The 24,209-nt window shown below is 33.9% G+C and overlaps 1 protein-coding gene across 1 annotated transcript; it reads right to left on the bottom strand.

Annotated features, from left to right (window-relative positions):
• Positions 1-15,770: 15,770 nt before the first annotated feature.
• LOC133796873 (uncharacterized) lies at positions 15,771-20,545 on the bottom strand. Its single transcript, XM_062234561.1, has 13 exons — positions 19,954-20,545; positions 19,661-19,752; positions 19,527-19,546; positions 18,904-19,180; positions 18,701-18,796; positions 18,494-18,609; positions 18,329-18,409; positions 18,019-18,142; positions 17,672-17,721; positions 17,227-17,317; positions 17,023-17,058; positions 16,513-16,610; positions 15,771-16,183 (listed from the first exon to the last, which is right to left on the bottom strand). The coding sequence occupies exons 1-13, from the start codon at positions 20,256-20,258 to the stop codon at positions 16,067-16,069; spliced, it is 1,503 nt and encodes a 500-aa protein (XP_062090545.1). The 5' UTR covers positions 20,259-20,545; the 3' UTR covers positions 15,771-16,066.
• Between the last annotated feature and the right edge of the window lie 3,664 nt (positions 20,546-24,209).

The following is a 24,209-nucleotide window of genomic DNA, read 5'->3' on the forward strand; positions in this document are numbered from 1 at the left end:
TTACAAAGATGAATTAGTGAGCTAAATTATTCAAAAATCATTTAACACAATGTTTAGTGAGAATTTATAAAATACTATTTAAAACTATCAAAGTTGTAATTCAAGAGTTTTGTGTGTGTGCACAAAACCATATCGTTATTTCCAAAATTAACACAAACAATATTGAAAAATCACCAAAGAATAAAGTCTCAACTCTAAGTCCTCACAAAGGTGTTGAAAGTATTTTTATGGGACATGGTTGACACTCTTGGAGTTTGAAATTTATCAATTAACGCTCAAAAATTGATGTTATCGTTTTAGGACAAACACTGTTAACGAATATTGATCAAAAGATAGGTTAATCAATTAATTGGAATCTAAATGACATAAGAACCTTCGAGATTTTACAAAATAATATTAAGAGCCAAAATAAATAACAAAAAATAAAATACACAAACTTTTTTTTCTTTTTCTTTTGCTTTTGTTTTTGATGACATAAATTGAAAACAAATGTAGTAATGTTGACTTTTTTTTTTTTTTTTTATAATTTATTTTTCAACAAGACTACAAAAAATATTGATGAAAAATGTTGCTCTTGTTCTCTTTTTTTTTTCCATTCATTTTTTTAATATATTTATTCTTTTTCTCTTTTTTTTATAATTTTTTTTTCTTTTTTTTATAATTTTTTTTTTGACAAGAGACAGACAACATAAGACAAAAAAAAATTACAATAAATTAAAAGGAAAATTACAATAAAATACAACAAAGACTCTTTAAAACAAAAATAATCCCTCTAGTAAATGTCATGTTTTAAATCCCAAAAATTAAATTTGCCAAGTCAAATGATCAATAAAAGTTTTCAAAGTTGTTTTCTCATTCTTACAACTCACAAAATTAAAAGCTTTAAACTTTATGATTTTTCTCAATTGAATGTATTAACAATTTTTTTCAATGTTTGGTTGTGCATGAAATTACTCTAAAAAAATTACTTCCTAATAGTAAAAATAGCAAAAACTATCTCACCAAGATTTTGTTGTCATGAATTTTGCAAAAATTTAACTCATAATTTCAAAATGGTAATCAAAATATATTTCAACGCATGAATATGCCTACTACCCCCAACTTTAAATAAGACATTGTCCTCAATGTCTAGCGTTAAGCTCATTATGCGAGAAAAAAGGAACATGATAACCAACAACCAAACCCCAAAAAGTAAAATTTGTAACATAAAATAAAGACACAAATTAAAATAAAACACACTAAAAAGAAAGATAAAACCTGATCATTCTTTGGTAGACAAAAGCATCGCTCTCAGGTAAGTCTACCAACTGCAGATTTGCGTACTATCCTGTATCAAAAATGAATTTTCTTTTATCCTGTGTTTCAAAAATAGAAGCGTTAGTAACATTTTCAGGATGAATAAAATGTTTGGGTTCAAAATCGTGGAGGAAATTTGGTGAATTTTTCATTGCAAATAGGTTTATGATTTCCTCAACGATTAAGTCTATCACATCAGTATGATAGCTTCCATTTTTCTTTGGAGTGGTTGGAAGAATTTCGGTATTGGAAAGAGTTTCACTCCAAATGGTAATAACATCATCCTCATCGGGTTTTGAACTAGGAGTAGGGGATGGTGTTATAGCCTCAGGTTGGGACGGGAATTGACTTAAATTATGTGAAAGAATAGCGTTGGTCAATTCTGAAAGTTGAGTACTAGTTTCCCTAAAATCTTCCACAAATTGTCTAGTGAATTCTCTTTGCTCCTCTATAATTGTGTGTAAAGTGTCTTCTAAGGAATTTATATTAGCGCAGACATTATATGGAGGTTCATGTGGGGAAAACTTTGCTCAAAATTCATGTGAGGCGGTGCATGGCAGTTGTACTCAGGTTTCCAACTAGAATTATGATTCCTATGGTTGAATCTTTCAAAGTCACAATAAAGTTCATCATAATCTACCTCGGGAACCTCATAACTTTCTCTTTCAAACTTAGTTTCTAAGACCTCAAGTTCTCGGTATTCTCTTACACTAAGTTTGCATGCACTCCTAAAATGGGTAGTACCCTCAGTAGCACTAGAATTATGGTTGCTACTAACTGAAGAATAATACATTGGAAAATACAGCTCGAAACGTTTATTCTCTTCATCATTCATTTTTTTTTAAATTTTGTTTTTATGATTTTTTATTTTTATTTTGATTTTTTTTGTTTTACTTGTTTCCAGGTCGATTTGAGGTTTTTAGAACAGTCTCACTTAAAACCCACACTTTATCTAGAACTCCCCGAGGTTACTAGATAATTGTGGAGGGGTCACAATTCATAAAAACGGTCCTCTTACAACTAACATTTACTAGAACTCTCCGAGGTTACTAAGTAAGCATGGATGGAACTTTACTCAAATTGGCCTTTAAGCAAAAATTGCTTATGTTGACAAAACAAGCTTTGTTTTTATTATTTTTGTTTTTTTGTATTTTATGATTTTTTTTAGAGATTTAAAACCTAAAAAAAAAAGAACTAATAACAAAAATAAATAAATAAATAAAGAGAAAAACCTAGAAATAATAATAATAAAAATTATCTAAACATAAGAAATAAGATAGTAATATTTTTTTTTTTCAAAGATAGAAGAAAATCTAACTATGTAAACAACAAAACTAAATTAAACATACAACCACATAAAAAAAAAGCACAAGAGTAAAAAAAAATGTAACAACTCCTAAAGACAAATAATTAAAATAAATAAATAAATGAAGACTAAACTAGCAAAAGATAAACATCCAATTTATTTTTTAGTTTTTTTTTTACTAAAAATAAAAAAGAAAAAAAAATGAAATAAGCTAAAAGAGAAAAAAAAATTAACAAGAAAAACTAAATACACACAATCAGCTTTTTTTTTTCTTTTAAAATTTTTTTTTTTACAACAATAAAAAAGAGAAAAAAAATAACAAAAGGAACAATAACAAATCCTAAAAAAGAAAGGATAGCAATTTTTTTTCTTTTAGCACAACAATGAAAAAAAAATGAAAAACTAACTAAAAATAAACAATAAAAATAATGATAGTGATTTTTTTTTACTTTTTTTTTGTTGAGTAAATATGAAAAATCTAAAAAAAAATTCTAGGGAAATATACACAAAAATAAAAGGATAGAATTACTTACCTCTTTTGCAAAATTTATTGAAAAACTTTTTTTTTTCACTATTATCTCCCCGGCAACGGCGCCAAAATTTGTTTAACGTCCAAACGTGACTTCCACTTAGCGGTAGTCGTAGTATAGATGGGCGGTCGATTCCACAAGGAGGTAAAAAAACAAGTTAATCAATAAATAAATGTTAGAGATAAATAATATGAAGAAAATAGAACAAGTAATATTTTTGTTGTTTTTTAGATTTAAAGATTAGAAATAAATATAGATTAAAATATGATGTAACAATAGGTAACAAGTAGGAAGGATCAAGAATCACCAATATGCATACTTATTTATTTTGATCTTTGATTCACAAAAATTACACAAATGGATAATTCACATCCCAACTATTCATTTGGAAGATTTAACATTGAAGCACAAATATATTTAACAAAAATGTATTCAAGTGATTATTATTCTTTACCATGAAAAGATGAGATAAATCTTATGAGAAATCTAAAAATAACATTATACCATTGGCAATAATGCAATAAAAGATTAGACATAAAACCTAACACAAATATTACTTTTACTGTAACGACCCAAATTTCCTAATAAGGTTTAGGACCTTGATTAGGAGGCTGGGAGGGCCATAATTGATTTACTGTACTATTATGTGATTATATGCATGATTGTGTGGGTCATATTATTATATGATGATAAAGGCATGCATGGGACTATATACTCTGGTGTGAGGGTATTTTGGTAATTTGGCTCATCGAGAGCGTAATTGCATACTTGTGTATATTTTGGTAAGCTAATGTTGAGACCACATTATTATGTGGATATATCTGTGATCTGTGACTCGAGACGATCCTAGTGAGCAGATTGGCGAGAAAGTCATGACGGGGATTTATACTCGGCTGGGGGTGAGCCTAGGGGTATAAATGGGAATTTAGCGAGCATATTGGAGTCTATTTTTAACATTGAGAAATATAATTGGAGATTAGTTAGGTATCGGGAATTAAGCGGGAAATGTTAGAGACACTCGAGGAGTTAGCGGGAATTGGGTAAAATGACTAAAATGCCCCTAAGTGGATTAAAGGGTTTGGATTTAATGGGGAGGGCATACTAGTAATTTAGCTTACAGAAGTTAAATAATACCAGGGCTTTATGTTAGTGGGATTTGTAGAATATTGGAGAAGTCTGAAAAAGAAAGAAAAGAGAAAAGGAAGGGAAAATAGAGCTGTACTCTCTAAGTCGGTTTATGTTTTCTTCACCAATTTCTTGAGGGTTTCTGGAGTAAAACTCAGAGGAAAGTTAGTCCAATTAAGCCACAAGGTTTCTGAGCAAAGATTGAGGATTTGGCAAGGGTTAGCAGGATTAGGCCATCACTTGAGGTAAGGTTCTGTAATCTCTTCAGTTGCTGGTTTGGTTTTGTTTCTGGTTTTTAAGCTATGGTGCTTAAGTTGAATTGGATGGAACTTTAGGAATTCAGGCTTAAGACTGAGGAGAGGCAAGCCAAGAAGGTTTAGAGACAGCTTGTGGTCGAAATTCTATCAAAGGTATTAAGCCTAAACTCTAACTTTGTTGTTCAGCTGGTTTTGATTGAGTTTTGGAGCTTAGGAGTGGCTATGGTGAATTCTGAGTTTGTGGATGCATGTGCTTGAGTTCTAGATGTTTGGGGTGCTTGGGATGAGTGGAATATGGTCATGAGGTTGTTTTTGAGATTGGGAAAGAGTTGGAAGAGTTTTGGTTCGAGAAAATCGCAGAGGAGGAAAATTGGTGTAAATCTGTCTGTGACTAGCGCTACAGCGCTAGCCTTTGGGCGCTGTAGCGCTAGGCCAAGTTTGCTGAGGGATTTTGGCTTCTGTTTGTAGCGCTGTAGCGCCCTCCCATGAGCGTTGTAGCGCTACCCTGCTTCCTGAAGTGAATTTTAGGGTTGTTTGCAAGGGTTTTGACCTAAGGTTTGGGGTTTGGTTCCACCACCTTGTTTGGTGGAACTAGGACTTCCCGGGGGCTCGGGATTGGCCCCGGGGCTAGGTTTTGAACTTGGGGATTTATAATGACTTTGGCCATGATTGTGTTTAGGTAAGCGCTAGAGCTCGAGGGGGATCGTGCTCAAGGAGTCAAGTGATCAAAGCTAGTGAATTGAAAGGTAAGAAAGCTGCACCTGATTATGTGGTTAGGTTGGGACTAAGTGTTCCCTATGCTTGTATACATTGTTATGTGAATGTGATTAACCATGTGAACATGATGGGACTAAGAGTTCCCTCCATTTGTATATCATGTCGTGTGATGGTGTTATTATGCCATGGGACATGCGATTACCGGCCTAAGGGTGTCGGAATCAATATTTGCGCACTGGGGCGCGGCTCGGCCACTGGTAGCTGAGGCAGCTTATTTATCACTGAGCTCGGTTAAGCTGGCCGGAGTCAGTGAGTATTACACTGGGGGCGGCCCTAATGAGCCGAAGACAGTGTGTTAAATAGAGGGTGCGACTAAGGGCGCCAACCCTGAATGTTATTTGATGGTTGTGACAATCTATTGGCTATGAATGTGAATATTGTGTTATGAATATAGTTGGTTGACTGTTTGGATGACAAACTGTTATTACTGATTGGATAAATGTTATGAAATATCGAATTCTTAGTTGAGCTTTGTAAAATATTAGATAAGTGTTACTGATCTTGCTATGTTATTATGCTTTCTTGCTGGGCCTTGGCTCACGGGTGCTACGTGGTGCAGGTTAAGGCAAGGGTAGGCTGAATCAACCATGAGTTGGAGAGCTCTGGGGGTGAGGTGTACATCGTCAGCTGCTCGGCCGCCACGGTCGAGAGATTGTACAGGAACGGAAACCTAAAATGTATATTTTGCCATTAGAGTGGCTTGAACTATTTGTAACTTCTAGAATTTGTTGTATCTAAGACACCTAAACCCTGTTTTGAGTCTCCATGTATTAAACCGTCATTTTTAGTGGAAATAGCCTGTTTGTGACCAAAATCTTTTTATTCTTACTCTGATAATGGTATAGAGTTTACACTTTGTCTGAATGACTTGGTTAGCAAGTCTTGCACTATTTTAAACACACAGTGTAACGGTCTTGGTTATCCAGGGCGTTACATTCACTATTTATAAAATACATAAAAAGAGCATGACTAATTCTATATAGATTTTAGCAAAAGTAAATATATATGGATGAGATGGAGAAAATGATAAATATATTATCTATATTATTTTCACTAATTTGATAATACATAGAAAGTGCTTGACAAAATCTATATACTATTAGTAAACATATATATAGATAACAAGATGAAGAAATAGAGATGAAAGAAAATAAATCACTCAAATATATAAACTTTAAGCAATGGTGAATCAAAAATACCAAACAAAGTCATAGTGCATATAGGATCATCATAACCTTCCCAAGAAGGTTAGCCTATTATGCTAGACATTCTCATGAAATTCTAGAGAGAAAATATGAGAAATGAGACTAAAATTTGATAGAGTTTTGCTACCTAAAAATTACATAGAAAATGTGAAAAAAGAGTCCTTATTTATAGACGGAGAAAATTACTAAAAAGAAATTAAACAACAAAATGGGGTTTACAAAATAAATCTGAAATATTTATAATAAAATATGATTTTGAAAAAAATCAAATCTTATTATAAATATTAACCTAGTTATTTTGGTGTATGGTCAAAATACTCTTTTTCAAAAAAAAAGAAAAAAAGAAGAGTTTCAAAGCTCAAAGTGGTAATTTGCAAGGCCCAATGTGCACAAAACATGGGTTGAAAGGTGGCTGTGACAGAGGAGGGTTTTGACCCATTTTTGGCCAATGAAAACGTGCCATGTGGGCGGCTGGGTTGAAGAGAAGGCTGATGGGCTGCTGCGATTTGGGCCGCTGGAGACTTTGGGCGTGAAGATGCTGAAGGTGTGTTGGGCCTTGAGGATTTGGGCCTGCTGGGGAGTTGATGCATGAAGATGCTGAAGGAGGATTGGAGGGTCACGTTGGAGTTGTATGGAGAAGGCACGGGTCAGAATGTGGGCTTGCTGGAGGATTACGGGCAGGTGGCATGAGAGAAGCTTGCCACGTGGCACGCTAGGAGAGGGAGCTCGTTGGGCTTGGGCCAAACGGGCATGTGGAATATTACTTCAAAAATGCCATAATTCTACTATATTTTCAGTTCTACTTCTTCCTTTCTTGCACTCTTTTGTTCTTTGTTTCCAAGTGCCAAAAATATCAATTAAATCTTACAAAATAAAACAAACTAAATTAAAATTAAATATTTTCATTTATAAGTTTAATCATATTAATTCGATGAAAATATTAATTAAAACTTAATTTATTTTGACTATTAAAATCAATAAATGTGTATTTTTCACCACTAATCACTACCAAAAATACTTTTATCATTTTTCTCCCTCACTTCTCACTTCTCTTTCCCCCTTCTCTCTCTCTCTCACCTCACGTCACCACCAACACCAAAAAAACCTCCATAACTTCGGCCACCTTGTAGAGATAAACACAATATACCAAAAGAAACATACATTTTGATGATTCTTTGAGTAGAAATTTATGGGTAATTAATTGTTTCTCAAATATAATAATGTTTCATTCACTTAAGACACTACATACTTCATTTCGAACAGATCTGGGTATGATTTTTTGGTTTTTTTTTTGCGATTTTTTTTCAAATCTAAAACTCTGAAATCTACAGAAAATTGATCTTGCTCGATGGTGGTTCGATGGTGCTCAATGCTAGCTCAATAAGGCCTTCAAAATCATGATTTTTCATGAAAAAATGACTTTGCTCAATGGTGGTTTGATGGCTGCTCGATGTGCTCGATGCAATTCTTGCAAGAGACATAATTTTTCACTCGTGTGTCCATTTGGGATGATTTTTTTTTATTTTGGGTATTTTTTCAAGATTTACACGTTTGACATGCTCATATACACATTTGTGAAGTGTAACACTTGAAAAAAATACAAACATACCTCATGTTTAAGACATGTTTTGGTATGTTTTCAAATTTTAAACTTCCCAGATGTGTATATGAATATGTCAAACGTGTGGTTCTTGCAAAAATACCCAAAATTAAAAAAAAATCACCTCAAACGGACACTCGAGTGGAAAATTGTGTCTCTTGCAATAATCACATCGAGCACCATCAAACTACTATCAAGCAAAATCATTTTTTTCATAAAAATCTTGATTTTGAAGGTCCCATGGATTTGGCATCGAGCACCATTGAGCAAACATTTGTTGGGGCATTCAAAATCAAGATTTTCATGAAAAAATGACTTTGCTCGATGGTGGCTCGATGATGCTTGATACGATTCCTGCAAGAGGCATAATTTTTTACTCGGGTGTCTATTTTTTGTGATTTTTTGGGTATTTTTTTAAGATCTACACATCTAACATGCTCATATACACATTTGAGAAGTTTAAAACTTGAAAATATACCAAACATGTCTTAAACATGAGGTATGCATGCATTTTTGTATATTTTTTTTCAAGTGTTACACTTCGCAAATGTGCATATGAGCATGTCAAACATGTAGATCTTGAAAAAATACCAAAAAAAAAAAAAATCACCTCAAACGGACACCCAAGTGAAAAATTATGTCTCTTGCAAGAATCGCATTGAGCAACCATCGAACCACGATCGAACCACCATCGAGCAAAGTCGTTTTTTCATGAAAAACCATGATTTTGAAGGCCCCATTGAGCACCATCGAACCACCACCAAGCAAGGTCAATTTTTTGCAGATTTCAGAGTTTCTATAACGCCCTACTACCTTAGAGCCGTTACCAAGTGAGTTTAAAGATGTGCAATCACTTGCTAATCGAGGCTTTTAAATAAAAAGTGTAATTAAGTCATAAACAAAGTAGAATTTTTGGAAATAACTCTATTTCATTGAAAATCATAAAAGTTTGACACCTGGGATCCAAAAATACAGTTTAGAAATATTTACAACATATAAATACAACCAAGTCGGCTAAATGACAAAATCTAGGTTTTATTACAACCATCTCCCAAAATCCACTGGCTGTGGCAGCCAGGCAGGCCAAACATGTACACGCCGCCTCATGCTTGCTACACTCATGGTTGGTTGGCTGTCTCCTTGCTCTTACCTGCACCACAGAGCACCCGTGAGCCAAAGCCCAACAAGAAAACCCACAAACAGAAAACATATGCAAAACCAACACATAGCATATAAACAGACCATCAATAGGCTAAACACATACGGCCAAGCCGTCCCAAGTGCTTTACCGGGCCCTGGGTTCGCGGTCCACACCGTGAGGATATCCCAGGTATCCTTTAGGGGCTCGCCCTGGCAACTCGCACTCCACGTGCTCAACGCTGCTCTCGGCCCTTTGCCGTACTCGGCCTTGCACTCAACGTGCCCAACGCCGTTTCCGGCCCTTTGCCGTTCTCGGCTCCTGCCGACCTTAGCCCACGCCATTCCCGGCTCTTGCCTAGCATTTACACAATAGAATTCATAGCATAATAAACAAATAATAAACACTAACAAATTCAACCAAATGGCTACGCCCTGCAATTCAGACATATTGGGCTCAGCTCTGCATACAAGCTCTATGGAAACAAGGGTTTTCTTACCTGCGTCCCGAGCTCTCCGAGCACCGAAATCCCGAGCACAGTCCTCTAACTTGAGCCTCGCCGAAACCCTAGTCACAACACATTAACAATATCCATCCATCAAGTTCTAGTTCATAAAGTAACTTTGAATCATAACTCTAATCTCCGGAACCTTGGATTCTATCAATCCGGGTGATAAAATCCATCCCGAGCCTTAACCTTTGAGTTCCTAAGCCTAAACACACATTAATACACAAACTGGCACTAAGAGTCGCGGCCCTACCCACAAGCGCCGCGGCTAGCCTCGAAACAGAGGCTAGCACTCCACTGAAGCACACACGAGTCGCGGCGCGCATCAAACTTCACAGACTCCCATGGCCGCGCGCGCACACGGGCCGCGACCCTCGCCTCCAAACCCAGAATTCTCCATCTTTTCCTGCATCTTCTTCAAACCAACTCATCCATAAACAAGCTAACAATTCCAGATAATCATCACAAAGATTCTAGCCCAGTTTCAACATCAAAACCCATCAAAACCTGCTCCAAAAACTCAACTAAAACACCCAAGAGCAGATCAAATTCTACTCACATGCATATCCTAAAAGCATAGCTGAAATTCAAGCATAATTCCCATAGTTAGAGCTTACCCTTGCTGAGTTATGCCTCTGAACTGATTTCCCCAAGTGGCCAGCTTTAATCTCCCCAAAGTCCCAACTGAATTCCCTCAGCTTCTAGCTAACTTCACCAAGATCTTCCTTAAGCCTCCAAAGGAAAGAAAGCCACTTCAAGAGAGAGAGAAGAGAAGTGAGTCGGTTTATGAGAGTTCTATCAAATTCTAAGGTTTGTTTTATTCAACTTAAGTCTATAGGGTTACCTCAAGGCTCGGGGTGTCGAAAACGTCCTCGAGGGCAAAATGGTATATTTCCCCAATATTCTTTCCTAGACATTCTATCCTCAAATATATCTCAGAATATTTATTTCCATAACCCGATAACTCCATAACAGATCTATTACCCAAAGTACCCCTCGACTCGCCCTGAGTCGGATTCTCAACCCCGTTGTGACTTTTTGGCTAACCGCTCCCCAGGACTGTCTAGGATCGTGCTACACAGAAATATACCACATGCATATTTAATTAAGCTAAACATGCATCTTTATCACGTGTTCACATAAATTCACATATTAACATATTAAATCATTTATTGCCCTCCAGGCACGCTAATCAAGGCCCTAAGCCCTGTTAGAAAATTTGGGTCGTTACAGTTTCAGATCTGAAAAAAAAAATCGCAAAAAAAAAAACTCAAAAATCATGTCCAGATTTGTTCAAAATGTTGGATTTAGTTTGGTGGTGGTATTGGTGGTGCTATGAGGTGAGAGAGAGGGAACCGAGAGAAAGAGAGAGGGAAGTGAGAGACGAGAAGAGTGAAGAGAGAAGTGAGAAATAAGGCAGAAAAGTGACAAGGGTATTTTGAGTATGTTACCATAAAGTAAAATTATTTTGAAATCTTTAATATGCCTAGCATTTTTTTTTTTTAAATTAGTACCCTCTATGAAGCATAGAAATTGAATTTTCCCTTAATATATAAGTGATATATAGAATATTTTGGAAGTGAGCTAGAAAATAGGTCTTTAATTAATTAAAAAGGATTAGGAGGAAAAAAGAAGAAGTGAATAGTCACCCCCATATATATATAAATACTAGATACAAGTAACGTACAATGCATGTTTACTTAGTTTTATTTATAAATTTATTAATTATATTTATTAAATTTGTATCATTATCATATAAAATTTTAAAAAATAAATAATATTATATATAAAAGAATAACATAAGCATATTAAATGAAAAATTAAACCAAAACACTATTTATGATTTTTTTTAAATACATATATATAATATAATAACCTTTTTAAATATAAATGATAATTTTTTTTAATAAAAATTAAGATTATGTATTATATGTTATTATTATTATTATGATATTTTATAATATTTAAATTTATATTGATATAAGTATTAAATATGTAGTTTTGTATTAAATATTATAATAATAATATTTGAATTCATATTAATATAATTAGTAAAAAATTAAGATTATATATTATTATAATAATAATATTTTGTAACATTTAAATTTATATTAATATAATTATTTAATATTTTGTGTTATATAAATTTATAATAATGATATTTTATAACCTTTTGAATTTGAATTAATATAATTATTATATATGTAGTCTTATATTAAATATTATTATAATATTTGAATTTATATTAATATAACTTATAAATATTTATTTTTAAATTAGTTTTAAAGGTAAATTTCGTTAAATATTTAGAATATTCTGTTAAAATTAACAAAATAAATCGTTAAAACAAAAAATTTCTATTATCTACATACTTTTTATATAGAAGAGATATGCCTCTTAAGTAAAATAACTAAAATATACCATTTTAAATTTTTAATTCTGTTTGTAAAATTTTAGATTAGAAATCTATTTTTAATATAATTAAAATTCAACTTTTTTAAAATTTAAATTAAGTCTTTTTAATACCTAAAAATCTATAAATACACAATAATAAATACAAATATTAGAAAAATTATAAAATATAAAAGTAAGTTTATTGTAATTTTTAAATAATTTTTCATAAAATTGTATTTTCAATCGTATAAAATCTTTATTTCTATTTAATCAACAATATTTTTTTTTTCAATTTTTATTAAATGATGTGCATAATTTTATTTTATTTTTTTATAAAAAATTGTACAATTCAAACTTAATATAGAAAATAAATGGTGTGTAGTTATAAATAAATATGATTTTCTTTTTATGAAATAAATATATATATATATTTATAGCGTGTAAATATAATTTATAATTTAATCGCAATACAAACCCAAAAATAATTTCAATTCATGCTCACTATGGTGACACCAACCACTACAAAGTAGATAAAAAAGAAACACAGAGCATGGTATTTATCTAATGGTGCCAAAGTTGATTAACCAATTAAGAGAAAGATAGGTCTTTTGTGTTATTATCCAAAAAAGGATGATGCATACAATCAAGGACCTTTGTTTATATATAGGCTAAAGATAACCTAAACCGAATGGTAACAAACTCTAAACTAAAAAAACAGAAATAACCAAGTGTAATGTTAATACTCCCCCTCAAGGTGAGATATACAAATTGGTAACACTCACCTTGGATAACAAAGTTTGGAATTGAGAAGGAAACAAAGGCTTGGTGAATATATCAGCCACATTGTAGTTAGAAGAAACATGGAGTAGCTTGAGCTGACCACTTTGAACTCGTTCTCTAACTATGTGACAATCAATGTCGACGTGTTTTTTTTGCTCATGGAAGATCAAGTTCTCTGAGATATGAATGGCAACATTATTATCACAATACAACAAGGCTGGTTGCTGATGGGAGATACCAAAGTCGCAGAGAAGTGCGAGAAGCCATGATATTTCACAAGTAGTGTTTGCCATCAGTCTATATTCAACTTCTGCAGAAGATCAGGAGACTGTATTTTGTTTCTTGGACTTCCAGGAGACCAATGATTGCCCCCAAAAAAATGCAAAACCTGCAATAGATCTTCTTGTGTCCGGACATGTACCCCAATTAGTGTAACGTCTCAAATTACCTAATAAGGCTTAATGACTTGATTAGGGGGCCATGATGGAAAAAAATATGGAAATTATGTGATTATGCGATATATATATCATTATATGATTATGTGAATTATATTATAATATGACTTGATATGCATGTTTAGGTGTATTAAATATGCATGTGAGCCCGTTTCTAATTAAAAATGGTAATTTTCATAATTTGGCCCGTTATGGGTATATTTGGCATATATGTGTGAGACCACGTTATTATGTGGATATATTTTGAGTTACTCGGCCCGAGACGATCTTAGGGAGCAAGCTAGTGAGAAAGTCACAATGGGGTCAAATACCGGGCTTGGGTTGAGCCTAGAGGTAATTTGGTAATTTAGTACATTACCAAGATCGGTAATCGGGAATTATTTGGTAATTATTTGAGGATATTGGAGTTGACAAAAAATTTGAGACGTTAATTATGATTAACGGGGAAAAGAGGCAAAAAACAATTTCGCCATTGGGGGCATAAGGACAGAAGCCAAGGGCAAGGGGCATTTTAGTCAATTCTAGCCTAAGGAGATATACTCAGCCTTAGCCTCAGCTGAAGGAAACCTCAAAACAAAGTATTGAAATACTCTCTCTCTCTCTCTCTATCATTCTCTCTCTTTCTCTCTATCATTGGTGTTTGAATTTTTGGAGGAAAGCTAAGGAAATTAAAGGCTTGGCCTTGGGTTAGTTTAGTTTCAGCTAGGAGGATATAATCACAGCTGAGGTAAGCTTCAAATTCTTGTTTTAAGTGAATTTTGCCCTGTTTTTGTAGTGTTCTTGAGCTTGAAGCTCAAGGTCGTGGATTAGAGATTTGGTGGAGGTTTTGATTGAAGTTACACTTGGGTTTTGATGGTGTTAATGTGTTATTAATGTTTGGGGGTTTGAATTATGGTTTTGGGAATTGATTGGGATGATTTTTGGTAAAGTTTTGGCCGGAGAAAAACATGCATTTTTTGGTTCGCGGGGTCGCACTGCGGCCCTGTCCTCCAAAACTTCCATTAATTCTCATCTAAACACTATAAATTTCTCAACTAAAAACCAATAGAAAAACAGAGTATAACTGAAGTTTCATGGATGAATTCTTACCTTAAGTTGGATTTAAGTCATCTTCAATGGATGAAATAAAGTCCTAAGCTCCAAACTTTGATTCACTAGCTTAGTTCTTCAAATTGGAATAAAAAACTCTAAAGGAGAAAAGAGGAAGATGATGAACGTGAGGAGGAAACTTGCTCAGTTTTTGCTTCAGTTCTTTCTACAACATACTAGAATCCCATATAACCCTTGCCAAAAGACCATGTTGCCCCTACGTTAAATGAAACCCTCTAAAGGCTAGTAAGGGAAAAAATATCATTTATCCTCTAAACTTGCTAATCATAATCAATGTTCTCCAATTCCCGTTATTCTTGATATCCTCAAATACCAATAATTCATATCCGGTTACCCTTTAATTAACGGCAACGCTCTAATCACCAAAACACCCTGAGACACCCCGAGCCCCGAGCTTAAGCCTGTTATGACCAAACTGATAGTTTATATTCAAAGATCGTCTCATGCCAAATAGCTCGAACAAATCTACATTATAATATGGCCTCAACAATTAATCACAAGCATGCACCAAAATATATAAATATGCCATCAACGGGTCAAATTACCAAAATGCCCTTACAATCAAATGTGGACCCACATGCATGCATTTAACATCATATTATAATATAATTTACATAGACATGCATATAATCATTTAATGGCACAATAAAACAATTATGACCCTCCCGACCTACTAATCCAGCCATTAAACCACATTAGGGATTTTGGGGCATTACATCTCCAGTATCTAAGAAATATGGATTGTTGTTTGCATCTTCAAGGGTAGGTCGATCCAAATTATCGAGGGGAGAAAATCGATTTGAAGCAGAGGTTTGTGTGCCATTGTTGGTGAGATTCTGAGCACTCAGAGCTGCAAGGAGGGGAATGTTCTTGGGTCAAAACTTCTTTGATCGGAGGTTCTTGAGTTGGAGGGTGTCGGATCGCAGCAAATTATTTTGTGCGTGCTCGAGCCATGAGGAAATTTCAGAGTTGAGGAAGGGCCTTTGTTTATATATAGGCTGGAGAGAACCTAAACCGAATGGTAACAAACTCTAAACTAACAAAACAAAAATAACCAGGTGTAATGTTAATACCAATCAATCTCCAAAAACAAATTCAGTTAATTTGGTTTGTCAATTTTTTTAATTTTTGTTAATTCGGTTAATTTGGCTTGTATTCTGCTCTTAATGCGCACTATAGTTGTACTGTACTAACCTATGGTCGGTTCTGAATTTTCTGATCAAATTCAAATGTTTACTATTCCAAATCATTCGTAGTTTTAAACCTCTATTATAGTCAACTTTATAATATCAATGACCAATTTGCTAATGAGCAAATTACTTATTTTTTAACTTCAGAGAGAAGAGGGAAGGAGTGGAAATACAAACCAAAAAGTCCTAACTAACAATCTCCACGTATGGACATATTTTCTTGCATTTCCAATACAAGGTAGCATGTGAACTCTGTAGGGGCTTTCCAATTGAAAACTAAACATCAAATATATTTTACAAATAAAAGAATATAGAAACTTTAACCATACGGTAAGGCAAAGTCAACGTTGAGGTATATGCAAAGTCAACTTCGATGTATAAATTTACGAAGGATTTCAATTGGAGCCAAACTCCTGGTTCCACTTTTCAAGTTCTTCCCACTTGCTTTTATTTAAGCTTGGCCTGATTACACTCATTGCCTTCCGAAAATCATCGAATCTTAGGGGTCTAACCTGGTTATGAGATTAAACATGAGATCATATACATAAATTCTAAAATCAAATAAGACAATTCGAAATAGCAGCTCTGCCTATTTAGACAATAAAATGTTGGCCTTCACAAGTTTATAGAGAGAAAATGAAAGGAACTACTACATGAGTCCTATCTCTTAATGCTTACATTGACATAAAGGGCTTCAACCAATCGTTTTCACAACCCAATATCTACTTCGGTTAGTGCATTCTCTCCACAAAACAAAGCATGGATGGAAGATGGTAAAGCAACAATTTTGAAACTATAATAATGGGGTATCAAGTTACAGGTGGAACTACACAACTCTTACCTGATTTGCCTTGACAGTGAGAATGTTTTCACCTAATTCTCTAATTGGCATCAGTGCAGCTTCTTCACACAAAGCTTGCAGATCACTTCCCGAATATCCTGCACATTAAGGTAATTATACAATAAGTTTAACTTTACTGGAGTTAGAACTCATTCCATGATTGTTTGTTGCTCACTTTTCAGTTCCATTATAGAGATAAAACATTATGTTTGCAGTTTAACTGGCTGTCAATTCCTGATATTCTGCTTGACACACACAAGATACCATAGGATACACACTCGTTGCAGCTTCAACACTTAATATGTTGTTTCTTTTGCTTTGCTTATAAAATTTACGTCAGTATAATACTGAATTCATGCATTAAAAAGTTCCATGAACACCAAGTTTTGGAAAATGAATTTAGCATGCTCATACCACAGTAGTTTTGGATTATTTAGCAAAATGAATTTAGCATGCTCATACCACAGTAGTATGCAAACTCTTTAAAAGCTAAAATGTGATAAATTATACCTTCGGTCTCTCTTGCAAGTCTTTCCAGATCTCCACCTGCCACAATGAAACATTAATTACAATGATCGGATGAACTTAGCTCTAACCACTGACACCAATAAAATGGTAGAACACATAAACCAGCACAAGAAATGTTGATGATCTATCTTGAAAAAAATAAAAGAAGAAAAAAAGTGCAATAAAAGTTGAGAAACACATTCTCACCGGGTAAGGAAAATGCTTGCCCCTTGAGTTTGTGTTTTAGAAGAAGTCTCCTAATTGCATCATTTGGTAAAGGTACGTATATCCTCTTAACCTGATTTATAATTTGAAGTCATACTCGATCAGCAACTTTATGAGAATAGAAAATATTTTTAAATCGTGTATAAGATTGTAACAGGAAACTAGGATATTCATTATGATAATTATATACATCTCTGATTACAGATATTTACTACAAGATCAATAATGTGTTATGCATAGCAGAAAAACCATGCAGGATTCTCAACATAACACAATTATGCTCCAAACATTTAATATTCATTTACATAAATCATAAATAGCTAAACTAACATTCTTTTTTTTTTTTTTTCTGTGGCAAGCTAAATTAACATTCTAAGAATGCAGAATACTAAAGAAAATAAGATGCAGCCAACTGGAGCATACATACCAATCTCCTCAGAACTGCATCATCCAATTCTTGTGGCTTGTTAGTAGCACCTGCATGTAGAATAATAAGGGATAACATGTTATTCTAGGTTAATTTAATAGGTAATCCAAAAAGATAATAGACTGGCTCTATAGTTAACCTCGACCTTGTGTACATAGATTTAACATTCCTTCATTGCTGATTCAATGTATTACTATCTTTGATCATTGATATTGTTTCGATATCTTGTCACTTGATAAGGGAAGCATTACCTCAAATAGAGCATGATTCATGATTGCGTATGAAGATGCATGAAATTGAACCCAGATATTTGAGAGAAACTTGGTTATATTAAAATCAGAGCTTACCAATGACAATTACTAGATCATTATGATTAGAAGTCACTCCATCAAACTGTATCAAAAACTCTGATTTCAACCTTCTGCTTGCATCATTCTCATTGGCCAGCCTTGTTGACATGATACTATCAATCTGCAAAAAAATAATTTTTCAGAAAACCTGTGTAGCATAATTTTTAAAGCAATCTAAAAGAAAGATGAATGGTTAAAAAAACATTTTTCAGAGGCTCCTAATCAGTGGTATACTAGAGCAGAAACAGTGAAATGAAACAGGAAGGGCATGGTAAAGCTTATATAGAATTTAAAAAATATAGCATACTTCATCCATGAAAATTACAGAAGGCTGTCTGGATTTAGCAACCATGAAAAGAGTCTTTACAAGTTTTTCAGCCTCTCCCACCTAATTCAGTAAAAATGACAATCAGCAGAACTTTTATTACAAAATAGCCAAGAGGAAACAAAGCCACATCCAGCAGAGTCGCACCCATTTTGATGTCAAGGAAGATGCAGAAACGTTAAAAAATGTGGCCTCTGATTCTGAAGCAACTGCTTTAGCTAGCATGGTCTTCCCATTACCAGGTGGACCAAAGAGAAGCAAGCCTATCAATTAAAACCTATAAGTTTCTCCATAATATAAGATGTTGGGTGCCTCACCATTCTTACTCTGGATATAAGTCAACCAGAAATTTACCTCTAGCCGGCCTTCGAAGGCCAGTGAACAAGTCTCTTCTCTTAGTTGGTAAAATAACCATCTCCATTAGAGCTTGCTTTGCTTTTTCAAGACCAGCTGCAAAAAAGGAAGCTCAACTGAGAACTCTGAGTTCAATATAGCAGAACTGCAGAAGGTGATAGAAATAAAAAAGAACAGTTGTAATGCATAAAAAAACTTCTTACCAACATCTTCCCATTTGACAGAAGGACTTGTGTCCACTATTGAGGTATTTATCATTTCGACCAACTTTGCTTCATAATTACCACCAGACTCTTGTGCAGGTTTCGTGTTCACAGAATTATTTGTTTGATTCCTCACTGCTGGACTGTTTGTACTGGAACAAGTAGACTTGAGTAAAACATGTTTCCCGGCATTTACCTTAGGCTTATGTAAAACATGTTTCCCAGCATTTACTGTTGTTGATGCCACTGTTGTTTTTTGTGCAGGAACCAATCCGTTCTGCAATCAGTACAACCACAATTTATGTTATATTTTATTAGTATTAAGTAAGACAGCTTGCTCAGCGCTCAAAAGTCTCCTTAAATAAGATTCTTTTAGAGATGCAAGATTCTGTTCAAAGGATGACTATAGACTAATGTTCTATAAAAACCTAATAATCCAAATAGCAAAATAATTCATAATAGAGCTAAAACTTGAGCATAACCGCTACTTTTCTGAATCCCCTGTCGATTGTTTACTCAAATACAACCAAAAGACGTCAATGGAAAGGAAAGCAGAAAACGAATATGCGCAATGCAAAAGATTAGAAGAAAAAATAGGACAAAGATCAAACATCAAAGTATACCTTCGTAAATGATGTACCACCTGCAATAAGAAGGGCATAAAAAGGACAAAGAAGAGTTTATAAGCACTTTCCCACAAGCCTTACCAGATCAGAAACCAATTGCAAATGAATTCAAATCAATGGGAAATACAAACCTGCCCTCCTACTTAAAGTTTGTAATCTCTCAGATACCTGACCCTGCCATTTTGATATTTTTTGACGATAAGAATTCACCTTCTCTCGTTCACTGCCATGAAACAATATACACTCAATTTTACAGAAGCTAAAATATAGTATCACTATCCCCTTTGTCTCAATTATGCAGCAAAACATAAGTTTTTTTTCTTCTTTTTTTGGTAACGATATATTCAATCTATTTCGACATTCAACTAGTGCTTAATTACCATTTCCGAAACCCAAAGTTGCGAAAGACAATAAATTGGGATACCTGGCGCTGATAAAAGAAGGCGCAGGAGTAGAACTTGCTTCGACGAGTATGCGCTCGGCGTTGCTATAGTGTTTGATGGCGTCGTCGACTATGCCCCACTCTTCAGCTCTAACGGCTTTGTCGATCTCTTCCTTAGCCAAATCAAAGAAACCCTTGAGCTTGTAAGCCACGCGCTCGTTCGAAACCGACGCACCGATTCCAGGTCCGGCTACGCCTTCCATGGGCTGAGAATTAGGGGAGCTATCACTATAAGTTGTGGACAAGATTGAGCTCAGAGAGTCGACAAGTCCCTTGAAGAAACTCATGTTTGGGGAAATGCATAGTTGATTTGAAGAGGGAGAAGAGAATAGTTCAGTAGATGAATTTTCTCACGATTGCCTGCAAGTTACGGCAACTTTCCGGGAAAGTAAAATCGCCGGGATTGGTTTCAGTCTTCTGGAGAAAAAGAAAAAATAATAAAATTTTCTAAACGATTCCCCTCTGCAATTTTGTAAACCGATCATTCATTTCATTTACAATTCTATTCTATTCAAACGAGCTTTTAAATTTTTTATTTTTTCCAGAAACAAAAGAAAACTTAATAAGATCGAGTTAAATAGTCGAAAGAGAACCCACATTAGGCCTAGTAGAGAAGTTTATATAAATAGGAGAAAAATATATATAGTTTGTAAATTTATGGGAAAAAAAATAATTGTACAAAATATGTTAAGTTTTGGAAAAAAAGTTTCGGAAAAAATATGGTAAACAAATTACCATAAACTTAATTTTCTTATTTTCTCTTCTATCCTCACGATCTCTCTCTTCTCATTTCTTTCTTTCTCTTCTCCAATTCAATGGCCTTCTCAGATTTCTTCGGGCGTTGCTACCTCCGCTGCTGCCTCCGACGACGACGAACTGATTTTCTTCTTCTTCTTCTTCTTCTTTCTTTCTTTCTTCTTTTTCTTCGTCTTCTTTCTTTCTTCTTCTTCTTATTTGGTCTTTCTTATTCTTATTTTTCTTTCTTCAAATCTAGTTTTCTTCTTTTTCACATCTGATTTTGAATTTCATATTTGATTTTTCTGGGTTTTTTTTTTCTAAATCTGTTTAAGTAACCAGGTACTTGACTTCATATTTGATTTTTCTGGGTTTTTTTTTCTTTCTAAATCTATTTAAGTAACCAGGTACTTGACTTCATATTTGATTTGATTTAAGAAATGTACTTAAGAAAAGGTGACTGCTATTATTTAGTGTAGACTAGGGTAGTCTAAGAAACTAGGTAGTTGAATATTTTAGGGTACTTTTAACATATGAAAGCTTAGGTTAGGTGATTAGTTTTTTTTGTTGAAAATGGCAAAAGTTGTCAAAAGGTTCTTCTCTGTGATGTTTAGATCAATATGTTTAGCAGCCAAACATTCATCAAATAAGGTTCTAACATAAATATTTATGTGTTTATTGATTATTTAAAGAAATAGAACTAGAACGTTTGCTCAAAAAATGTATCGATAGGTTTACAAAATTTATTCAGAATACAAGTACAAGAAATAAAAAAACAAGCAAACAAAACTTTTTATTTTTCTAGGTTTTTTTTTTCCAAATCTGTTTAAGTAACCAGGTACCATGATGCCTGAATCATTTTATTCATATCATATTTTTTTTAGACCTAGGTGTAACCAGTTACAGTAGCGATTAATTTAGATTTTTTTGTTTAGATTTGATTTTGTTTTCACACCTGACTAAGTAACCAGGTACCATAGCAATTGGTTATTTTTTTTCGATTTGATTTTTTTTTTCAAACCTCGCTGTAACCAGTTACGATTATGATTAGTTTAGATTTTTTGTTTGAATCTTATTTTTTTTCCAAGACTGGCTAAGTAATCGTTTACCATTGCAACTGTCTCTATTTTTTTTTTCAGACCTAGTTGTAACTAATTATCTTCAAGATCAATTTAGTTTATTTTTTTTCATATCATTTTTTTTTCCAAATCTGTTTAAGTAACCAGGTACCATGACGCCTGATTCATTTTATTCATATCTGATTTTTTTTAGACCTATGAGTAACCAGTTACGATAACGATTAATTTAGATTCTTTTGTTTAGATTTGATTTTGTTTTTACACTTTACTAAGTAACCAGGTACCATAGCAATTGGTTTTTTTTTTTAGATTTGATTTTTTTTTCAAACCTCGCTGTAACCAGTTACCATATCTTCCGACTAAGCTTTGAGCCTCTCAGCCATTTTTTCTTCTCCTCATTCTTCAGTAGTTTAATTCATTCCCCATCCTCTTCACGAAACCTCCATTAAAATTCCTTTCTTCTTACTCAGTTCAATATATACATATATATACATATATTTTTTCCACAGATAGATCTAATCTAATCTTAGCTAGATGTTACTAACAACCAAAACCAGTAGAAGATGTCTCCAATACTCAGTGAAGTTCTTCTTTCTGGGTATATGATAAGCTCCAGCCCCAGATCTAGCCTTGCACTTCGCCAACCTCCCCAGATTTTTGCATCACGAGCATCACGATACCATGACCATGCCTGAGCGCCTCTGCTTGCCCGTCGACGGAGATCGACATCTGCCTTGGAGCTTGCTGCAATATTGACGATGCAAGAAAAAGAAGAAGAAGAGGAGGAAAAGGCGTACAAGAAAGAAACTGGAAAAGGAATCACAAATTGATTTTCATTTTAGGCTTTAAGTTTAATTAAATTGTTTTATTAAGTTGTGATGGGGCCTGAGTGGTCCTTTGTCAGTCTCTCTCTGTGATTAAAATATTTTATTAAATATAAATAATAAAAATTAACACAAATAGATTAAAATTATAAAAATAATAAAAAATAGCTACTAAAAAAAGTATAAAAAATAAAATATGGTATACAAATAAAGTTTTACAAAAATATGGAAAAAAAAAACTCTCATAAAAATGTAAACAAATAAAGTATACCATAAAAAACTTTTTAAAAAAAAACTGCCATATTTTTCAAAGTTTATAAAAAAAATCTCATATTTGGTGTAATTTCCTCTTAGGCCTAAGCCTAACAGTGTAAGCCCAATCATTTCATCGAGATCATTACTCTGGCCCAAACTAAAGATGAATATTGACGGGAACTTTTGCATCTTTGGAAAAATAACACAGGCCCGTTTTCTAGCATTTATTTTTGTTTTCCAATATTTTGTCGCTTTTGAATTTATTGTCGTTTTCATATTTATTTTTGTTTTCTCTTATGTTTGTTGTTTTACTAATAATGCCGTTTTTTCCTATTAGTGTCGTTTTTCTTATTATTATTATCGTTTTCCCATGACATTGTCGTTTTTATTAAGATTTTTAACTTTTTTCTGATGAAGTCGTTTTTTTTTTTTTTTTTCTGTTATATTGTCGTTTTCCATAAGGTTTGTCGTTCTCAATAATTGTTGTCGTTTCTTATTTTTTGTCGTTTTTCCTAAGGTTTGTCTTTTTTACTAGTAATGTAGTTTTTATTAATTGTTGTCATTTTTTTTTTGTCGTTTTACTTTAATAGGGCGGTTTGTTTTCCCATATGATGTGGTTTGTAATGAGTATTATCGTTTATCTTGTTATTATCACCTTCACCTGCGCATATAAATATAGGGTAACTCCATGAATTAACCCTATTCAGCCCTATATTTATAACTCTAACCCTTAGTTAAAGTTTTTCACATTTTTGACTCTTTAAGACAAAATTACCCCTTTGTTAAACAAATAAAACTCTATTTCAGTTTCTTACTCTTCCCCCTTCCCGTCTGTTGAAAACCCTCCCTCCCAAACCCAGATTTCTTCCCGTTGAAGCTGCGGTGGTACTCCGGCCAGCACCCACCTCGTCCCTCCTCCCAGTTGCGTCATCATCTCCACAGCCACCAGCCCCTTTTACACTCTTGGTCCCGACCCCACGAACCCATCCCCTCCGCTTGGTCCTGACCCCGAACCCACCCACATTGCTGCCTTGTCGTGCTTCGCAGCCATATCATCGAGCCCACGTTGCCGAAGCCCATGGTTTACAACACCTAAGACCCCACACTCCCCTTGCAAGCCCGATACCCTAGCCCAAGGTATTGTTGTTGGGATCCCTTGTTCTTATTATGAATCCTTTGTTTATTTTGAATTTGTCATATTGATGCTTTGAGATTTGATGGTTGTGGTTGGAAACATGTTAGAAGAATGTAAGGTTTGGACTTTGGTTAAATTTCTAACTACTTGAGGCATGCTTTAATTGGGAAATAAAGAGTGAATTTAGTGTGAATTTGGTGTGAAGTGAAG

Source organism: Humulus lupulus, chromosome 8 (assembly GCF_963169125.1).
Source record: "Humulus lupulus chromosome 8, drHumLupu1.1, whole genome shotgun sequence".
Taxonomy (NCBI): domain Eukaryota; kingdom Viridiplantae; phylum Streptophyta; class Magnoliopsida; order Rosales; family Cannabaceae; genus Humulus; species Humulus lupulus.